General features: G+C 36.3%; 4 protein-coding genes across 4 annotated transcripts; 1 reads left to right on the plus strand and 3 right to left on the minus strand.

The window, feature by feature from the left end:
• Positions 1 to 7,953: 7,953 nt before the first annotated feature.
• On the minus strand, positions 7,954 to 9,511 carry LOC106439471 (F-box protein At3g26010-like). The gene is made up of 2 exons (XM_013880920.3): positions 8,993 to 9,511; positions 7,954 to 8,859 (listed from the first exon to the last, which is right to left on the minus strand). The coding sequence occupies exons 1-2, from the start codon at positions 9,432 to 9,434 to the stop codon at positions 8,081 to 8,083; spliced, it is 1,221 nt and encodes a 406-aa protein (XP_013736374.2). The 5' UTR covers positions 9,435 to 9,511; the 3' UTR covers positions 7,954 to 8,080.
• An 883-nt stretch (positions 9,512 to 10,394) lies between these two features.
• On the plus strand, positions 10,395 to 12,748 carry LOC106442241. The gene is made up of 4 exons (XM_048768120.1): positions 10,395 to 11,411; positions 11,489 to 11,903; positions 11,976 to 12,493; positions 12,620 to 12,748. The coding sequence occupies exons 1-4, from the start codon at positions 10,395 to 10,397 to the stop codon at positions 12,746 to 12,748; spliced, it is 2,079 nt and encodes a 692-aa protein (XP_048624077.1).
• A 328-nt stretch (positions 12,749 to 13,076) lies between these two features.
• Positions 13,077 to 13,667, minus strand: LOC106442240 (uncharacterized protein At4g04775-like). Its single transcript, XM_013883946.3, has 2 exons — positions 13,479 to 13,667; positions 13,077 to 13,364 (listed from the first exon to the last, which is right to left on the minus strand). The coding sequence occupies exons 1-2, from the start codon at positions 13,665 to 13,667 to the stop codon at positions 13,077 to 13,079; spliced, it is 477 nt and encodes a 158-aa protein (XP_013739400.3).
• A 7,477-nt stretch (positions 13,668 to 21,144) lies between these two features.
• Positions 21,145 to 21,927, minus strand: LOC106442239 (serine/threonine-protein phosphatase 2A 65 kDa regulatory subunit A alpha isoform-like). The gene is made up of 5 exons (XM_013883945.1): positions 21,913 to 21,927; positions 21,730 to 21,822; positions 21,501 to 21,640; positions 21,355 to 21,421; positions 21,145 to 21,267 (listed from the first exon to the last, which is right to left on the minus strand). The coding sequence occupies exons 1-5, from the start codon at positions 21,925 to 21,927 to the stop codon at positions 21,145 to 21,147; spliced, it is 438 nt and encodes a 145-aa protein (XP_013739399.1).

Here is a 21,927-nt window from a genome sequence, read left to right on the forward strand (position 1 = left end):
GCCGAACAAGTATATTATTCCTTCCACAAAATTTTCCACACATAACTGAGTTGTTGTTTCACCGAGTCGGAGGTATTCGTCGACCGTATCAGCCGCAGAACCATACGCCAAAACACGAATGACTGCGGTACACTTTTGAAGGGGAGAGAGACTAATCCTTCCGAAACCATCTTTCTTTTCCCGAAAGTATTGAACTTTATTGGAGAGTCGATCAACAATGTGCATGAACAATGGCTTGTTCATTCTAAAACGTCGTCGGAAGAAATTATCAGGATACGTTGGAGTTTCACTGAAATAATCATTCCATAAACGAATATGCCCTTCTTCACGATTTCTTTCGATATAAGCTCTTTTTTTCCTTTTTTTCTTCGTTCTTCTTGATCAGCACGAATGGTAAATTTCTCAAACGCTTGATCAAAGTGTTGATCAAAGAGCTCATCAAATGCATCATCAAATGATTCATCTAAAGTGTTTTGAGAAGAAGAAGCCATATATGGTGATTAAAGAAGTTTATAAACTTGTGATCAAAGAGAGAAAATAAAGAGAAGATGAGTTCTTTTATAAAAATTGTGATCAAAGATAGAAAATAGAGAGACTTAAAAAAAAATTTATAACACTTGTGATCAAAGTGCAGAGTCGAGAGAGAAGATATATATGAGATTATAGAGAGAAAGTGCAATATATAGACACAAGCTTTTGTGTTTGGTACAATTGTTCGAGACACTCAAAAACAAGAGTAACAAGAGTCTTTGATGCACATGAAAATACAAAGTGCACATGTACAAGACAAGAGTACAAGACACAACAAGTTTGTGATCCATCTCACGTTTCTCATCTCTCTCTCTGTTCCCATTCTTTCGTTCTCGTCTATATAGATCTTCTTTATACTTGTCTCTTTTCAGCTAGGATCTGACAAGGGTTAAAACTTATTGTTATTACATGACAGTAGCAAAACAGAAGGTGAAACTAAAAGTTACAGAGGAGAGAACCTGATATTGATGTACAATGGTAAACCCGAGCTTTTTTTGTCATCGACCAATGCTCCTGCAAGTAACAAGAACAAGAACAAGACAATTAAAAAAAAAATTATTTAAAGAAACACAAGTCAAAGCGTTTAAAGAACATTATATTAAGACAACCGTTCATATTAAGACAAGAGAACATGAGAACTTAACCAGATAAACCATGAGAACAAGCACATTTCTAAGCGTTTAAGATAAGCACATTTTTAAGAACAAGACAAGAGAACATTATATTAAACCAACATGAAGATGAAACATAATGAGACTTAACATGAAAATGAAACAAGAACAAGAACATGACCGAGAGTTAACATGAAAATTAAACATGAAGATGAAACAAGAACAAGAACAAGAACATGACCGAGAGCTATACTTAAACTAACTAGAAATTAACTCATCTATGAGTTTCTTCTTCAAAGCTTCTTCATAATCAGCTAGCGGTACTTGTTTTGCAACAAGACTCTCAAGTAGCTTCATCTTGGAGAGCCTTTCTGATACGCCCAAAATAAGGATCACTCTTTCGGTAAGGTTGATATGAACTCAGATCCGAGAGGATTGAGAACTGATGGATCGAGGGGTGACACTAAGGGTTGCGGAATAGCCCAAAGATACTACCAGACTTCGATCGTTGCCGGATGTGACGCACCGGTCCAACAAAAGAAGGATCGAAACTTGGAGATAACCTCACCAAGAAACTAAGAAGTGTTCTAAACAAAGAACAATGAGAGAAACTCATAAAAAGGGAAAAAAAAATCTGTTTTATTTCGTGGCTCTAAGGCCTTATTTATAGGATTACAAGTTGTAGAGATCCAAAGAAAAATGTGCTAAAAACAAGACATTGGAAATAGAAACAAAGACTTGACTAAATAAAGTCTTTGACTGAAACTTGGAATACCTCTTCATATACCCACGACCAAGACTTTGAAAAGTGAAGAATATGCTCCTGATATGGTCCAAGACATGTCCCATTGAGGCCTGGTCAAAATCCATCTTTTCCCTTAGCCAATATTTTATCGGTTTCTCCATTTGGTCCAAACAAGCTCGTTTTTGAATCTTTTTGAAAACCATCAAGCCCAATGCTTTCTTGAACATTTAGAACATGAATAATAACCTTTTTCATGATTGAATTGACCGTTGGTTCATCAGAAAGAAGGTTAGCCATTTCGAGCTTCTCGGATGGTCTGAATTCGCGAGAACTGAAGATCATCTGATTTGTAAATAGTATACCTATCACATATGAACTCCGTTTGATCTGATTCTTCTTCAAGGAGCTCCGTAATTGAGTTGAGAACATTCTCCAAGTGATTTTATGCGTAGAAGCCTCATGTTTTGGAAGATATGAGTCAAACAATGAACATATATCTTTACTGCTTTCCATGATCAAGCCATGCATGTCTGTTTTGCCCGGTGCGCTACCCCACGGCACATCATTCCCTCCCTCTTGAATAGGATTTGACCTCAAATCCATTTCACCTCTATCAAAAGGAAATGAATAAGAGAAAACGAATTTTAAAATCATATAAAATTCAATGAAAGAAAAGTATGGACAGAAACTTCCTTGGAGTTTTGGACTTGTTTTCCTCAAGTACTTCCAGTTCCATGTCCCTGATACATAAGAACTTTGGCGTTCACCAGTGTTTTCTCTCCTTGGGAACTGATCATATTTATCATGTACTTTCAAAACAACTAGGGAAACCACATCAAATCTGCGAGAGAAATAATCAAAGAGTTTCTCTATCCTTAGGACATGAAGAACATGATCCAAGCTCTTAGGATAATCATCAAAGAATGTGTTGTAAACCAAGATGACATCAAAGCTCAAGACAACACAATTTTCAAACATTGGTTTCAAATTATGCCAAGGTTTATCAGTTTCAACACACAAGTTATCAAGCTTCAAAACAGAATCAAAAATAAAATCGGTTTCAACTCTATGTGATTTTTGTTTCAGCAACTTCTTAACCAAAAATTCGTCCAAGGCACAAGTGGATGCAAATAAATTACCAGTGATCAGTTCATGTCTATAAGGGCTCAGATTAAAGTCATTTTCTTTGAAGACAAATGAATCAAACGATTTTCTAGCACAAAAATCAGACTGTTGCAAATCAAGCTCAAATGACTTTTCAAGATGATCAAAACTTTTGCTATGTTTCAAAAAGTGATCAAGACTCAAAACAAATCCAAAATGGATGTCATTGCCATTTTGAAAACGTTTTTGATCAAGAATTCCGTCAAGTTCAAATTTCTCAGAAGAATGAATCATGTTATCAAAAACAGAATTTGAAACACAAAATTCTTTAACTTTGTCAAAACCAAAACGATTTACAATAGGAGAACTGATCTTAACAAAAATTTCAGGCAGAGAATTAAGTAAATAAAGTTTCTCACAGTGCTCTTTAGGCAAAGGCGTAGAATTTGTGCCTGGATCAAAGCAAAGATGTTTCTCTATGATGATGGATGATGTGCTTGGTGCTTCCTCATCAAAGATTGGATCAAGCTCGTCTTCTTCATCAAAGATGGGACTAAGATCATTGTCCAAGGGTCTCCTAGTCTCAAGACGTGGTCCTTGATGTTGGTAGTTCAATGGTTCTTCCTCAAAAACCTGTGAAACTAGAACAAGACTACTCGGATGCTCCGGTTCAAAACAGGTTAGTCCATTAGTCTCTTCATTATCAATATCAAACATAAGATCAGGTTTTGGAGAAGGAAGATCACATTCATCCTCACAAGTGATCCAACTTTCCATTAGCTCTTCATCATACTTATCAAAAATTGGTAAAGAATCTGAAAAATCTTTTAGATCTTCAAGGTTGTTTTCAGATTTACCTTTGGGTTTTTCACTGATGAAAATTGATGGCTCAGCTACTGGGGCACGTGTGGATGTGCTCTTCTTTTGGCTCTTGCTGACGTCCTTGAGGGCTTTGTCCACACCCTTCACAAAGTTATCACAAAATTGTTGGACATCAAACTGAAAATGTTTCCTTTTTGGATCAGCCACATCTTTGGAGGTATTGACATGCTCTTTGCTCCACCGGTTTGGTTTTTCCTGCACATCAACAAACTCATCAAAAGTATTCAAAGCATATTTAAAGGCGGTTTGAGAGACAGAAAGTCGTGGGTGCTTCTCCTTATTACTTTTCCTTTGGAGACCAAACATCATAACCTGAAAATTCTCAACAAAAAAGTTAGATAAAAATTCTCACACTCTCTCAAGTGTTTAATCTCACCCACTCAAATGTTTCTCTCAGATTTTATGGTAATCACTCCAGTTTCTTCTCAAGGTTCTAAGAGAACAAATCAAGAATCCCAATGGGTAGATCCAAAGCAAACAAAGGGTTTTTCTCAAGATAGATAGATAAGAGATTTTTGATTTTTTTGAAATCCGTTTTAACCACCTCAAAGGCTGGATTTCTCCTCAGCCACCAGGCTTTCTCTTCCACCACCAATCCACAAAACAAACTTTGAACTTTTTCTATTTTTTTTTTTTTTTTTTTTGAATCAAATCGTAAATCTTTTTTTTTTTATAAATGGATGGTAATGAGGGGCCCGGATTCAAGAAATGTAGAAGAAGAAATGTTTGAAGAAGATGGAGAGATGAGAAGATGGAATGATAATAGAGTTACCTGAAGAGTGGCTCTGATACCACTTGATACGCCCAAAATAAGGATCACTCTTTCGGTAAGGTTGATATGAACTCAGATCCGAGAGGATTGAGAACTGATGGATCGAGGGGTGACACTAAGGGTTGCGGAATAGCCCAAAGATACTACCAGACTTCGATCGTTGCCGGATGTGACGCACCGGTCCAACAAAAGAAGGATCGAAACTTGGAGATAACCTCACCAAGAAACTAAGAAGTGTTCTAAACAAAGAACAATGAGAGAAACTCATAAAAAGGGAAAACAATCTGTTTTATTTCGTGGCTCTAAGGCCTTATTTATAGGATTACAAGTTGTAGAGATCCAAAGAAAAATGTGCTAAAAACAAGACATTGGAAATAAAAACAAAGACTTGACTAAATAAATTCTTTGACTGAAACTTGGAATACCTCTTCATATAGCCACGACCAAGACTTTGAAAAGTGAAGAATATGCTCCTGATATGGTCCAAGACATGTCCCTTTGAGGCCTGGTCGAAATCCATCTTTTCCCTTAGCCAATATTTTATCGGTTTCTCCATTTGGTCCAAACAAGCTCGTTTTTGAATATTTTTGAAAACCATCAAGCCCAATGCTTTCTTGAACATTTAGAACATGAATAATAACCTTTTTCATGATTGAATTGACTGTTGGTTCATCAGAAAGAAGGTTAGCCATTTCGAGCTTCTCGGGTGGTCTGAATTCGCGAGAACTGAAGATCACCTGATTTGTAAATAGCATAACTATCACATATGAACTCCGTTTGATCTGATTCTTCTTCAAGGAGCTCTGTAATTGAGTTGAGAACATTCTCCAAGTGATTTTATGCGTATAAGCCTCGTGGTTTGGAAGATATGAGTCAAACAATGATCATATATCTTTACTGCTTTCCATGATCAAGCCATGCATGTCTGTTTTGCCCGGTGCGCTACCCCACGGCACATCACTTTCCTTCATTCCCAAATCCTCCTTCTTGAGCATCCACATAGACTGGAAATCAGACAGATCCTTCCCCTCAACCAGCGGCCTCTTTCCACGGGCCTTTGCTGCCTTAACACCTAGGGGACGATTTTTCCGTCATCATCTACAGAAGCATTGTTTTCATTTACTTGCGAGCTTGCAGAACGTGAACCATCCCCACACTTTCTCCTTTTGGAGCTGCTTTCAGTTTTAGCACGTCAACCATAAAGTGTGAAACTCTTTTATGGTTGGAGAAGAAGATTTCGTGGGATAATTTTAGAACATCATTCTCGTTCATACCACTGCTTTTCTCTCTGGTAGCTGCTTCATATGCCCCATAAAACTTGCAAACTAGATCATTTAGCTTGTGCCAACGTTGCTTGCAGTGAGATCCCTCTCGTCTTTCACAGCCCGCAAGCTTAGGACTAGCCGAGAAATATGTTGCAACTCGCGTCCAGAAGGCGATTGACTTTTGCTCATTCCCAACAACGGAGTATTTGCTCGTGTTTAACCACAAGCTGATAAGCACTATGTCATCTGTTGGCGTCCAGATCCTTTGTTCCTTACGCTCTGCAGGAGGCTTGCCAACATTTTTAGGAACTTCAGATGATGAGAGGGAAACGGTATCTGCTACGTTACCGAAGACAACATTTTGTTGACTATTTAATAGTTCAACAAAGTTTGAAGAGTCCTGAAATGGATTGAAATCCATTTCCGAAGTGAAAGAGAGAGGAGAAAGAGGAGAAAGCGGAGAAAGAGAAGAAAGAGGAGACAGAGGAGAAGGAAAGTGAAAGCGCATTCAACTTTCGTAGCTGGAAGAGTAACACAGAGATTATAATTTATTCAAGAAAGAGGGAGAAAGGAGATAACGCATTCAACACACCCAACCAACACGACAAGTCATAAACGCATTCGTTTAAAACAAAGCTGGAAAGAGGACTTTCCATGTTCTGACTAGACGTATATCTAACAACAACCAACAAGCAATGTTTTTTTCAATTCCAAAAGCATCAACCAGAACATCGCTTTTATTAAGTACCAACCAAAAACTATAATCTACAACTAAAGAAATCATTAATTACCCTAAATTCAATTCAACACTAAAGCGACAATCGATTACCCTAAACCATTTCATTTCAGACGAGAATCTAACACTAAGAGCAACCATTTCATTTCAGACAAGAGAACAGACCATTTCATTTCAGACGATAATTTGATACTAAAGCAACCATTTCATTTCAGACCAGAAGCTAGACCATCGATTTCTAGCTAACCATTAATCACACAAGAGACAGAACCAATTCATCACAGAAGCTAACTCAATTCATCACAGAAGCTAACTCAATTCATCAACTTTTTTCAGTTCAGACCAGATGAAATGGTAACACTAACCTGTATTTTAATTGGAGTCCTTTGTTCGATGTACCTTCCTCGTGTCTCTTTCCACAGAAGAAATCAAACCGTATTTGATCCATCCATCCCACAACACAAAGACAGAAACAAAAAACTGAATCAACAGCCAGAAACCAAATCAAAATTAATTAACTAGAACCAAACAAATCACAATTGATCGAACACAACAAACAAATCAATCCAGAGACAGTATCGAACAAAACTCTAAAATCAATCTCCTAACAGAAGAACCACAATCTAAGACATGCTTGATTCAAGAACATGAAACATAAGGTTTACCTTTTGATTCGAAGCGACCCACCGCAGAGAGCTCTGTCGCCGCCGTAGAGAGCCACCGAGAGACAGAATCTAACCGACTAAAACATATCAAACATTCGATCAAAACAAGAAGAAGCTTAATCAAAGACGTGCATGATTGAAGACCACAAGAATACCTTTACCTTTCGATTCGCGGAGAGAGACAGAGAGATAGAGGACCGTCGCCGTCGAGGAGCCCCACGGCGAGGGACAGAAACACCATTTTCTTTCGTAGACGACAGCCATGGAGATAGACGGAACCGTTTCGTCAAGGAACCGCGGAGAGAGAGAGAGTCATCATTTTCGTCGTATGGAGATAACTTTCGCGAGAGAGAGAAGAGTGAAACGACGACGAAGGAAGACACCGCTCATCTTTCCTGTCAAACAACTACACGTGTTCACGTAGATACGCCTCTTGCTTACCCAAATTAAGACACGGTTCTACCTTAATTGTGTGTTTTTCATTTATTTTTAAACAACAATTACCTTAAGACCCCTTAAATACCGCGATAAAAATGTCCTAATAACCAAAACATGTTTTTGACTTCAAATACTTCTTAAATAATATTACCGACAATAATAGATTGATGATACTACTATTGTTGTGGCTATTGAACACCTTTGTCCAAAACTAGTTCTTAGGATTAAAATAATTGAAAGTGTTCTATAGAATTCTGAAAAAAACAAATCAAAGAAAGTATAATTCGAAACATTATAGAACAATATTGTCACACAAAGAAACATACTGATATCACCCCATCCAAAAGTACTCGTCATTGCTTTCATCCCCCATTATTGCCGCACGTTCCCTCATCATTGTCTCATGTTCCCTCATCATTCTCTCATGTGTTGCAGTAGCGTGAGAAAGCAGCGAAGTTGTATCTATCATCTCAGCATGGGGAGGACGAGGCACTGATTCTTCCATCCACCGCGGGATCACGAATTGGAACAACCAGATACAAACCTGAAAGTTCAAGTCTTCGTCTTCGTCTGATGATGATCTTGGACGCCATAGCTCATCCACACTCTTCTTACAAACAGACTGGTCAATGAAACAATCGTTAGCTGCATCCCCCAGGACTGTGTAGTTTTGTTTCCGCAAGTTACAAGATACCAAATGATCATCCCGTTGACTCCATAGATAGACAGTAGCGACATCAAATAGATACATCGCCATGGGTGCATAGTTACCGGTAGTTGGAAAGCGGACTTCCCACAAAAGTTCCCAAGAGTAGTCATCATTGTTCATCAACCTCCAGATCTTCAAAGCAGTTTCTTCCTTTTTCGCTAATGTTCTGAGATACATGACAAAGCCTCCAGAGGTAGTCAAGGTTCGTTTGTAGTCCTTGTTGTGATCCGGATAGTCCGGTAACTGCACAACCCGGAATTGATCGGATTCAGAATAGAAATCATGAGTTAAGAGTATTCCAGGCACACTGAGACAACCAAAGTAGATTGTACCGTTGAGGTTGATATTATACATGTTGCCGATTTGAATAGGAGAGTGAATCACTTTAAAAGTCCAAACCCCTGTCTCGGAGGAATACAGTAACACACACAAGTCACTCGAGAGATAATAATTTGTTGCTTGGTAAGAAGCAATCCTAATCAATTTAAAGCTCAAAACGACACCGAGTGACTAAACCGAACACGGTAGAATCACCTTTGGGATCAGAGGGAGGTGGAGGGATTTTGATCCATTGCTGTAAAACTGGACTACCCACGTAGCAGTAAGCTTTATCAGATCCGTCTGTGATCAAAACCAATCCACCGGAAGAGTCCCAATAGTCGCAATCGCCGTTATGATTGCGTTTGAAAGACGGTGGGATGAGTGGAGCTGGAGACTTGGGAAGATCATCCCATGTTTTGCGTCCATGGAAAACAATGAGTTCGTCTTGTCCATACACGAGCGACCACGATGATGAAGAAGAGGAGGAGGAGTTTCGGTTCAGAGATAAAAAGAGACGGCGGAAATACACAGATTCTATTGTTGATTTCCATTTCTTGCAGACTGATTTGAATCTGCAGATGGTTTTCAAGGATATTCTCGCTAGAATTTCTGTTTGCAATACCTCCAAGACATGTGTTTTTGTTCCCATGGCCATTGGAGGTGGACTCTGCCGAAAGTGACGACTAGGGTTTCGAGGTTTTTTTTAATGAAATCAGTTGACAAAAAAAAAAAAACTGAAAGGAGGCGATAAGGCAACATTGTCTTACATAAAGAATATGGGCCTTAGTAATACAAATCTATATTAGCCACATTGAACCCAACTAAAATGAACAAAAGTACAAAATAATTAAAGCCCAAAACTAGTGTGATGTTTTATTATGTTTTGTTTAATTTATTAATAAGTTGAAGAAGGTTTGTTTGATCTATTTGATAGAGGTTAGTGGTAGTAGTATATAAATGACGCATTTGATCTATTTTAATATGTGTGTATGACGCTGTGAAAAACAATATATTTTAGAACTATGGAAAACAATTATTTTCCAAAATTATTAGCAAAAGTCAAAAAAAGATATCAATGGGAATCAAAACATAGGAAACCTCATACTAAATCGAAGTGATCAGGATATCATAGATAGCTATTTCTACATATGGGACAACTTATATTTCTACGAAGTCATTGATCAATGCATAGAAACTATGGCCACAAGGAATATAGCACCAAATGTCTCCGGAACTATTTCCCTACGAGTAGTATCATATAGCACCAAATGTCTCCGGAACTATTGCCTCGTTCCATTTTTCCCCGAGTAAAAAGTTCGAATCCTATTTCCACACAAACTAGAATTAAAAATCTATATGTCCCCGATTACAAAGTTCGAATCTTCATTCCCCATATGGCTGGTTAGACATTGGGTTTCTGTTCGTAGGTGAATGAGTTAACCATAATAAGCCAGATTAAACCAATGTCTGGTCAAATTACGTTAATAAACCGAAATTAGATCCGACTAAGACCCGATTACTTGAATAAATCCGACCAAAATCCCTTTCTTTATCAAACGTAACCCTAAATCAAAATAATCAGAGAGAACAGAGAAAGAGAAAGAGAAGATTTTCCATGGCTAATGAAGTGAACGGTGAGGAATTTGATGAAGAAACAGTTGAGAGAGAAGAAAATGAGATCGAGCAGGTACTGGAAGACTTCGTCGACGAGCCTCCTGTACGACACGACGAGTGTCCCTCTAGTGAGGATGAGGATGAGAATGAGGAAAATGAACCTCGCAGGAAGGCGAAGGCAAATGTCCTTGTGAAACGCGGTGCTGGAGTACTTTACAAGGGGCAACGTTTCTTGAATGGTGTTGCTTTCAAGGACTCTATGCTCGATTATGCTCTGAATACAGGCCGGAATATCAAGCAGTACAGATATGATAAGGATAAGATTGGGTTCATATGTGTTGGTGGTGAAGGATGTGAATGGAAAGTGTATGCGTCCACTCTTCCTAAGGATAATGTTTGGAAAGTTAGAGTCTTCATAGAGGAGCATTCATGTATTCCAAATGGTGAATGTGAGATGTTAAAAGTTCCTCAGATTGCAAGGCTTTTTGTTGATAAGATTAGAGAGGAACCAGAATACTACATGCCCATGAAGATTGAAGAATTGGTTCATGAAAAATGGGGGTTTACGGTATCTAGGCCTCAGTGTCAAGCTGCAAGAAACAAGGCACTAAAGTGGATTGAGTTCGAGAATGATCATATGTTTGCCCGGCTAAGAGATTATGCTGCTGAGTTGGTCCATTCAAACCCGGATTCGACTGTGGAGATTGAGACTGTGACTAACGAAACTGGTCAGGAAGAGTTCAACAGGATATTTATTTGCTTTGATAACATCAGAAGGACATGGAAACAGTCATGTAGGCAACTCATAGGAGTCGATGGATGCTTCTTAAAGCACAAAGTCAAGGGACAACTTCTTGTTGCATTAGGAAGAGACGCAGATAATGCTATATATCCAATAGCATGGAAGGCTGTTCAAGTCGAAAACACAGAAAACTGGTTATGGTTTGTGAGAAAGCTCAAACATGACTTGGGATTGAATCAGGGACTTGGTTACATAATGGTGTCAGATCGACAAAAGGTACGTGGATAGTCTTTATGTGCTTTTGTCTGTATGTTAAGGATGAGTTTTGATGTTGTTGGTTTGATGTTTTTTAGGGATTGATAAGTGCTGTTCAGACTGAGGTACCACAGATTGAACATAGAATGTGTGTACGCCATATCTATGGTAATCTGAAGAAGAATCATGCTAGTAGAAAGGAGATGAAGTCATTGATATGGCATTTGGCATGGAGCTATAACGAGGCTGAGTTCGAACAACGTTTAGATAGGATTTTATGCTATGATGCTGGTGTGTATGATGATGTTCAGAAGAGTAAGCCTAGGACATGGTGTAGAGCCTTCTACAAGCTGGGTAACTACTGCGAAGATGTAGAAAATAATTCTACAGAGTCTTTCAACAACACAATTTCTAAGGCTAGGGAATTTGCTTTTGTGCCAATGCTAGATGGCATTCGTAGATTGGCAATGGCTCGTATTGCAAAGAGATCAGTCATCTCTCTTGCCCACAAAGGTATGTTACTCATATTCTATTTATACTCGGTTTTAATACATGTTTCTTGGTCATTTTTTGTTTGTATTTCAGGTATATGTACACCATATGTTACAGACTTTCTTAAGGCTGAGCATAAAAATGCATCGTTGTGCAAGGTTACTAGAAGTACAAATGGGATGTATGAAGTAAAGTTGAGTTCATGCACTTACCGTGTTAGCTTGGAGAGGAGGACTTGCACATGCATGAAGTTCGATATCTGTGGCATTCCTTGCGAGCATGCTTATGTAGTGATGCTGCAAAAGAAATTAGCCCCTGAAAATTATGTGTGTCAGTGGTTTCGCACATCTACATGGCGAAGAAACTACAGAGATGGTCTTATCCCTGTGCGAGGTGCTGAGTTCTGGCCTAAAACGTCTGCTCCTGATGTTCATATTCCTCCTGAACCGCCTCAACCGGGCCGAAAGAAGATTATCAAAGCAGATAAAAAAAGGAAGAAAGGAGTCAATGAATCACCCACAAAGAAAGCCCCAAAGAACAAGAAACGTATTATGCATTGTGGGATTTGTGGAGAACCGAATCACAACTCAAGGTTTCACACAAAGCAACAAGTTTGTTCTGTTTTTGATTCTTGATATTTAGAACATTAGTGCTGTTAGTTGTTATCAGGTTTGTGGGATTTGTGGAGAATCAAAATCACCTTTGTAAATCGACTAATGTGACTTCTGTTTTTGCAGGCTTCTCATGGTCCTCCTCGGGTTCCTTCTCAAGTTGCTTCTCCAGCTGCATCTCAGCAAGTTGCTTCACCTGCTTCTTCAGCAGCATCTGGTTGTCATGTTTTGCACGGCTATGAAGACATGTGCTGATGGTCTTTAGCATTTGGCTTTTAGTTTTATGTTTGAGTTATCTCGGAATGCGGTTGTTATCCTTTTTTCTAGACAATTGTCGGCTTTTGGTGTCTATTTTAACATTTCTTTTGTTCAAAACCAATGACAATTATCCTTTTTATGTCTAATGCCTCTTTTTCAACATAATGTCTTAAAACCAAGTCATTAAACATTGAAAAACATGTCATTTAGCATTGAAAAGCATAGTCATTTAACAATAAAAACAGTCTTTCATTGTGGGTTACATAACAACATTACTAAAACACAACAAGCATAACTAAACTTAACCATTTTCTTCTTATCACATTCACCATGATTTGAGACAAAGCTCCATGATACCAACCAACACCACACCTCCAACGACAGCTGATAACATCATTTTCTTCATGCTACCTTTAGCTTCAGCCAACACTTCTTCCACCTTATCAAACAGCTCTTTCTCCACTTTCATTTGAACTCTCTCACCCAACAAGATCTCACTTCTTCTCATCTCTCTCAACTCTTCTTCAAGTCTTGCATTTTTGAATTCAAATTTTTCAACCTCATTTATCAATGCCTCATCAATCCATTTAAAGATATGATTATCATTCTCAAGCTAAAAAAACAACAAACCTTATTAAAATCGATGACAGAAAACAATACAACTTATTAATGAACCTAATTCAAACAACACAACAATAAACAACACAGCTAATGAGAGACAACTCACCTTCTTTCTTACAGCGAAAGCACAACGAAAATACCTTCGGTAAGGATTTTTGTCAGATTTTGACATCAGAGGAAGAATTTCTTCACCATACCAGCATCTCTTCGAAATTCCGTTGACCACTCCACCCCTGCGACGAGAAGAACTCACTCCAGTCGATGCTCCAGATGTGTTACTCGAATCCCCTGACATTGTTCTCTCAAATCTTCAAACACAGAGAAGGGTTTTAGGGTTATTATTTCAATTCGAATTGGGGTTTTTTTCGTTTAATCGGGTCTCCTTAAGTTTGTGTAAGGTCGGGTCGGGTTTTAGTTCTGGTCCGAGTTTAGGTTTGGTCGGGTTTTATTTAAATTTCTGGTTTAGTATTGTTTGGTTTGGCGTCCAAAACCGTGGTTTCACTATCAGTTAACAAAATCGTGACAAAACCAAGATTGGTGTGGAAATAGGATTCGAACTTTTTATTCGGGGACAAATGGAACGAGGCAATAGTTCCAGAGACATTTGGTGCTATATGATACTACTCGTGGGGAAATAGATCGTCTTCCCAATTTATTAATAAGTTGAAGAAGGTTTGTTTGATCTATCAAAGGTTAGTGGTAGTAGTATATAAATGACGCATTTGATCTATTTTAATATGTGTGTATGACGCTGTGAAAAACAATATATTTTAGAACTATGGAAAACAATTATTTTCCAAAATTATTAGCAAAAGTCAAAAAAAAATATCAATGGGAATCAAACATAGGAAACCTCATACTAAATCGAAGTGATCAGGATATCATAGATAGCTATTTCTACATATGGGACAACTTATATTTCTACGAAGTCATTGATCAATGCATAGAAACTATGGCCACAAGGAATATAGCATATGTTGTTTTCATAATTGTAATTCTCGAAGCATACAGTGCACTAGTGCACGTATCACTTTCTTCTTCCACAGTTGGAGGTCTATTAGTTCCTTTAAGATCGGTGAAGATAAAGTTGATATCTAGTAAACTATGAGGTTTACGGGTCGTAGCTATGTCATATATATGTTGGGATTTTTTTCTTGTTGTATCAGTTTGTTTTAAAGACCACTTACGTCGAGTAAATATTTTTTTTTGAATTGACTGTTCTTTTTTATTAACTAGAAGGGTGTCCGCGCTTCGCGCGGATTATTGTTTTATTGCTGTTAGATATGATTTTTTGGATGATGTAATTAAGTGGTCTTTCTTATTTGTAAAGAGAATTATTTGATGTTTTATTGTGTTATGTAGTATTAGGTAATATGTTAATATATTATGTGTTTGTTTTTCAATAATGTGTTGTTGTGTGTATAATAGTAATTGTGTGGTGAAGTGAGCTTTTAATGTAAATTATATTGAATTTTAATAACTTTGCATTTAGGCATTTGTTAATTTTAAGATTGATGGTTTTAGCGTCAGAATTGTATTTTAATTTGTCACATTTTTGAACATTACTCTTTTAAAATGTTTTTTGCCCACTCTCCATATTTTGATCCTGAGCCGTCTTCATCTATGTAATTCGCTTACCTTTCCGGTGTGCGGTGCTTCTTGCCATCACTGAGAAAAGACTCACCTTTGTGTTCTTGTTTTTCCTCACATTCATCTCTTGTGATATTATCTGGTATTTGTTATAGATCATGCTTACAAATTCCCAATTGTGCGGTTGTTTTTCACTGTGTTGTAGGTTGTTTTGGTCAATATTGGTCCTCTTCTTTTTTAGATTTTGGCTAATTTTAGGAACTACATCTTGTTGGGTTGGGTCAGAGTTCAGTTGTCTTTGATGTTGTCTTCCTCTCGTTGTCTTGCCGTCGATAGTCTCTGCTCGTCTTGGTTTTCAAGATCTGGTTTTTGGTGATCTGACTTCTATGCTTTTTTTCATATCTCGAGGATGGCTCCACGGTTTGATGATTTTGTTCCGTCTCCTTTTCTATCTTTGTTCTCTCATCTTGTTGCACCTTTTATTGCTGCTCGCTTCTCTGGTGGCTCTTTTTTCGCCATATTTGCTACTTCAGGTTTGGATAGTGTTTTCTTTTGTGTATGCTTTATGTGCTTGGAAGGTTATTTCTAGTCTAAAGTTTGAGCTCTTGTTTTTCGGTGGTAGGCTTCCATTCTCCCTCCCTCAGGTTGTTTCTTTTCTTCTCTTACTTTCCTTGGTGTAAGTGTGCGGAGTTAGTCTTTGGAGCTTTGATCTCTTCTACTTAGAGCTTTGTGGTTCTTCGCTGGCATGAACGTCTTGTATGTGCTTGTTTAGTTTGTGAGGTGCTTCTTACCTTTTAGCTGGTGGTTGTGATTCCGGTGCTTGTGGCATGTGTCTTCTTGTTTCGTGGTGACTCTGGTCTCCTGATGATTATTCTTTCTCTGACCTTTTTGGTTTTTTGGGTTTTTTGGGTTGGTGCTTGATCACGCTCCTTTGAGCTCGGAGGAATGTTTTGTCTTATATTTTACTCCCTCTGTTCCAAAATAGAAGATGTTTTAGAAAAGTTATGATGTTTTAAAATAGATGATGTTTTGATATTTTATATTAATTTAAATTTTATTGAAAACTGTGTGACCAGTGATGTTTTATATTTATTTTTAAGGATTGGATGAATTAATTTTGGTTTATATTTTTAATGTTTCTTTTAGAAAAAAGTGTATACCTTAATTCTTGTTCATACACTCAAAACATCAAATATTTTGGAACAGAAGGAATATCTTTTATCTTTTCTAACATCTGCTTGTTCTATCCATGATATTATTGGTAAGATGAGGTAAGTTAGTTTTCTTTGTTGATCTTTTCCCGGCTCCAAACTTTTATTGAGTTAGTGTTACTATAGTATAATTGGTTTTTTTCTTTTGGTTGTGGAAGTTGTAGGTTTAGATTATGCGTTGTATTCTAGTTTTTTTTTATTAGTTTGGTTATTTGTGGAAATTGTAGGGCAGTTCTGAGCCTATAATATAGGAAATTGTAGGGCAGTTCTGTGATAAGATAGGAAAGTGACCTATCTTATCACATTGGTAACACTCAACCTTTGATGTGTCTCTCTCTTGCCTATAATATTTGTTTTGTTGATATCCAAATCTACCACGACCTCTTCCTCGATATCCATACCGACCGCCTCTTCCCGAATCATACATATCCTGTTGTGAGAGTCTGCTTACATAAGTTTATCTTGGTTTTGCTCGTCATGCTTCTCTTCTTCCTCATCATGAATCCTCTCATCATAAAATAATAGAAAATGGTAAAATAACAAAAATAATAGAAAATATTTAAAATTATTTATTTATTTATTTTATTTATTTATTTTTTATTCATCTTGAATTTTAGTGACCAATAAAATAAATTATCAAATTTTATACAAAGATGGTTAATATTAAAAGAATAAATAGTGCATAATTAGAAAGTATTTCGCTAAATTGCAATAATCTATAAGAAAAATGACTTAAAATGTTAAAAAAAAAATATGAAAGACACATGTCATCAAACCTCTTTGCCACTTGTCATAAGAAGAGAAAAAGCTAACTTTATATATAAAGATAATGTTTTTAAGTAGCTTTTAAATACGATGTTGAACTATATTAATAACTGAACCATTATTTGATTGCGGTAAAGGATTCTTATGGTGTAAAGTACCATCGTTATGTGACTTATATAATTTTAAAGTTTGAACGAGTTGCTAAAATTCAGAGTTAAGCTATTTCTACATATGGGACAACTTATATTTCTACGAAGTCATTGATCAATGCATAGAAACTATGGCCACAAGGAATATAGCATATGTTGTTTTCATAATTGTAATTCTCGAAGCATACAGTGCACTAGTGCACGTATTACTTTCTTCTTCCACAGTTGGAGGTCTATTAGTTCCTTTAAGATCGGTGAAGATAAAGTTGATATCTAGTAAACTATGAGGTTTACGGGTCGTAGCTATGTCATATATATGTTGGGATTTTTTTCTTGTTGTATCAGTTTGTTTTAAAGACCACTTACGTCGAGTAAATATTTTTTTTTGAATTGACTGTTCTTTTTTATTAACTAGAAGGGTGTCCGCGCTTCGCGCGGAATATTGTTTTATTGCTGTTAGATATGATTTTTTGGATGATGTAATTAAGTGGTCTTTCTTATTTGTAAAGAGAATTATTTGATGTTTTATTGTGTTATGTAGTATTAGGTAATATGTTAATATATTATGTGTTTGTTTTTCAATAATGTGTTGTTGTGTGTATAATAGTAATTGTGTGGTGAAGTGAGCTTTTAATGTAAATTATATTGAATTTTAATAACTTTGCATTTAGGCATTTGTTAATTTTAAGATTGATGGTTTTAGCGTCAGAATTGTATTTTAATTTGTCACATTTTTGAACATTACTCTTTTAAAATGTTTTTTGCCCACTCTCCATATTTTGATCCTGAGCCGTCTTCATCTATGTAATTCGCTTACCTTTCCGGTGTGCGGTGCTTCTTGCCATCACTGAGAAAAGACTCACCTTTGTGTTCTTGTTTTTCCTCACATTCATCTCTTGTGATATTATCTGGTATTTGTTATAGATCATGCTTACAAATTCCCAATTGTGCGGTTGTTTTTCACTGTGTTGTAGGTTGTTTTGGTCAATATTGGTCCTCTTCTTTTTTAGATTTTGGCTAATTTTAGGAACTACATCTTGTTGGGTTGGGTCAGAGTTCAGTTGTCTTTGATGTTGTCTTCCTCTCGTTGTCTTGCCGTCGATAGTCTCTGCTCGTCTTGGTTTTCAAGATCTGGTTTTTGGTGATCTGACTTCTATGCTTTTTTTCATATCTCGAGGATGGCTCCACGGTTTGATGATTTTGTTCCGTCTCCTTTTCTATCTTTGTTCTCTCATCTTGTTGCACCTTTTATTGCTGCTCGCTTCTCTGGTGGCTCTTTTTTCGTCATATTTGCTACTTCAGGTTTGGATAGTGTTTTCTTTTGTGTATGCTTTATGTGCTTGGAAGGTTATTTCTAGTCTAAAGTTTGAGCTCTTGTTTTTCGGTGGTAGGCTTCCATTCTCCCTCCCTCAGGTTGTTTCTTTTCTTCTCTTACTTTCCTTGGTGTAAGTGTGCGGAGTTAGTCTTTGGAGCTTTGATCTCTTCTACTTAGAGCTTTGTGGTTCTTCGCTGGCATGAACGTCTTGTATGTGCTTGTTTAGTTTGTGAGGTGCTTCTTACCTTTTAGCTGGTGGTTGTGATTCCGGTGCTTGTGGCATGTGTCTTCTTGTTTCGTGGTGACTCTGGTCTCCTGATGATTATTCTTTCTCTGACCTTTTTGGTTTTTTGGGTTTTTTGGGTTGGTGCTTGATCACGCTCCTTTGAGCTCGGAGGAATGTTTTGTCTTATATTTTACTCCCTCTGTTCCAAAATAGAAGATGTTTTAGAAAAGTTATGATGTTTTAAAATAGATGATGTTTTGATATTTTATATTAATTTAAATTTTATTGAAAACTGTGTGACCAGTGATGTTTTATATTTATTTTTAAGGATTGGATGAATTAATTTTGGTTTATATTTTTAATGTTTCTTTTAGAAAAAAGTGTATACCTTAATTCTTGTTCATACACTCAAAACATCAAATATTTTGGAACAGAAGGAATATCCTTTTATCTTTTCTAACATCTGCTTGTTCTATCCATGATATTATTGGTAAGATGGGGTAAGTTAGTTTTCTTTGTTGATCTTTTCCCGGCTCCAAACTTTTATTGAGTTAGTGTTACTATAGTATAATTGGTTTTTTTCTTTTGGTTGTGGAAGTTGTAGGTTTAGATTATGCGTTGTATTCTAGTTTTTTTTTATTAGTTTGGTTATTTGTGGAAATTGTAGGGCAGTTCTGAGCGAAGTGACCTATCTTATCACATTGGTAACACTCAACCTTTGATGTGTCTCTCTCTTGCCTATAATATTTGTTTTGTTGATATCCAAATCTACCACGACCTCTTCCTCGATATCCATACCGACCGCCTCTTCCCGAATCATACATATCCTGTTGTGAGAGTCTGCTTACATAAGTTTATCTTGGTTTTGCTCGTCATGCTTCTCTTCTTCCTCATCATGAATCCTTTCATCATAAAATAATAGAAAATGGTAAAATAACAAAAATAATAGAAAATATTTAAAATTATTTATTTATTTATTTTATTTATTTATTTTTTATTCATCTTGAATTTTAGTGACCAATAAAATAAATTATCAAATTTTATACAAAGATGGTTAATATTAAAAGAATAAATAGTGCATAATTAGAAAGTACTTCGCTAAATTGCAATAATCTATAAGAAAAAGGACTTAAAATGTTAAAAAAAAAAATATGAAAGACACATGTCATCAAACCTCTTTGCCACTTGTCATAAGAAGAGAAAAAGCTAACTTTATATATAAAGATAATGTTTTTAAGTAGCTTTTAAATACGATGTTGAACTATATTAATAACTGAACCATTATTTGATTGCGGTAAAGGATTCTTATGGTGTAAAGTACCATCGTTATGTGACTTATATAATTTTAAAGTTTGAACGAGTTGCTAAAATTCAGAGTTAAGCGTAGCATATAATTAGGATTTTGTAATTTTCATTTAATCGACTATAGTAGTATTTCGGAAAGTATTAGAATTTTTATATATTGTATCTCCAGTTTGTTATCTATATGTTTTGTATTTCTTTTTTTTGTAGTAAAACAACAACGTATTTCAAAGTATTTAAATAACAAAACAAATTAACTTTTATCAAAAAAAAAAAAAATACAATTACATGCACAAAACAACACAATGCATCGACAACGTACCCAGTTCCGCGCTTGCGCGGACAGACCCGGACCGAAATATTTAAAGGCTGGAAGCAAAAAATAAAAAATTGGACCTCTTATTTAGTAATAAAAAGATCATCAAGAGAAGATAAAGACGTAGCTCCAACTTGGCTACTGGAGATTTTGGAATTTTAAGGCCGAAATAATAGATATTGTTAAAATGGCCGGAAGCACATGCTTCTATGGCTTGTACTCAGGACCGCTACTGTGCACGGGGGCTAAACCACTAGTATTAATAATGACGGGAATCTCTATATAGTTTTTTGTTGTTCATGAATCAATAGATGAATGGATTGTATTTTTTTTATTAAATATATTTTTTTATTAAAAAACCCGACTTGGGCAAGTGATTGCTTTTTTTTAATTCTTTTTCTTTTCTTGCATGCTTATTGTTATTATGCTACGTGGCAATTACGATCAAATTTTAATCTGGCTAAAATTAAATTGATATTTCTGTAAACCCTGATTACGGTATTTATTATTTTGAATATATTTCTTGATCTCCATCACACAAGTAATTAGTGAAATTCTAGAAAAAAACTTACTCAGAATATATACACGTTAACCCAATATAAAGTAAATTTATATTTGAGTGAAGCAAAATGTTTGACATTTCTGAACAACGTAGGACCCTCGTCTAGTGATTATTACCTTTAGTTGTTATTTTCATAGTTGTTTACATTATTAACAAACCAATGAAATAGCTGGCAACAACACAAATAATAGGATTAAAAAGATTATATATCACTAAAATATAAATGCAGTTCATAGCCAGCAATCGAAAATGGCGTTTTACACAAACAAACCAGATAATAGCAAAGAACACAAAGGATTAAAGATTATATATCAGTAACACATTTGAAAAAGATATTTAGGATTGTGCAACTGCAGCATCGTCAATGGAACGAAGAACTTGGTTTGCAAAATAGCGAACATCAACATCAGGATCTTCGTTCAGGTCCACCAAACGCTGACGTATTGTTTTCTCCACCACCTACAATTTTTTTGATACAAACAAAGCTCAACAACCTGCATTATATATTCGATGCAATTGTGTTATATGTTTAATCTCTCATCTTACTGAATGGTCGACTATGGAGATGAGGGATTGCATAAGTTTTGCAACATTGAGTTTGACGTTTGGAACTCTGCAAAGATATGCACAACACGTCAAAACTAAGATGTTTTCTTGAAGAAGTTAGCCAAAGTCATCTCTATTGTTATCACCTGTCTTTTGATGCCTCAGCCACCACAGGAAGAAAATTAGAGCATGTAATTTCAGATCCCATTACAGGAGCCATGAGAGATATTGCTCGTAGAACCATCATCATATGTAGATAGTGCGGATTTGTGACCATGTCCAATACCTGTTTACAATGAAAGAACAAAAAAAAAGGTCAATAGATGGAACATTATCTATGCAGCCCAAAGAATACCGATGATAATAAGATCAAACTTCTGGAACCAAGTGTTGCATTGCCCACTCAGGACCAAACTCTTCTGCAAAGCGCTTTAGGTTGTTTGCTGCAGCTTCACGGATAGAGTAGACCTGAAAGAGGAGAGAGGAGAACAACGTCAACATCCAGAATCACAAGTGGATGATTAATTAATACCAACATCAAAGGATCTAAGGTAAAACTTGTCTTGCAGCCAT

This window comes from Brassica napus, chromosome C9 (assembly GCF_020379485.1).
Source record: "Brassica napus cultivar Da-Ae chromosome C9, Da-Ae, whole genome shotgun sequence".
Lineage (NCBI taxonomy): Eukaryota > Viridiplantae > Streptophyta > Magnoliopsida > Brassicales > Brassicaceae > Brassica > Brassica napus.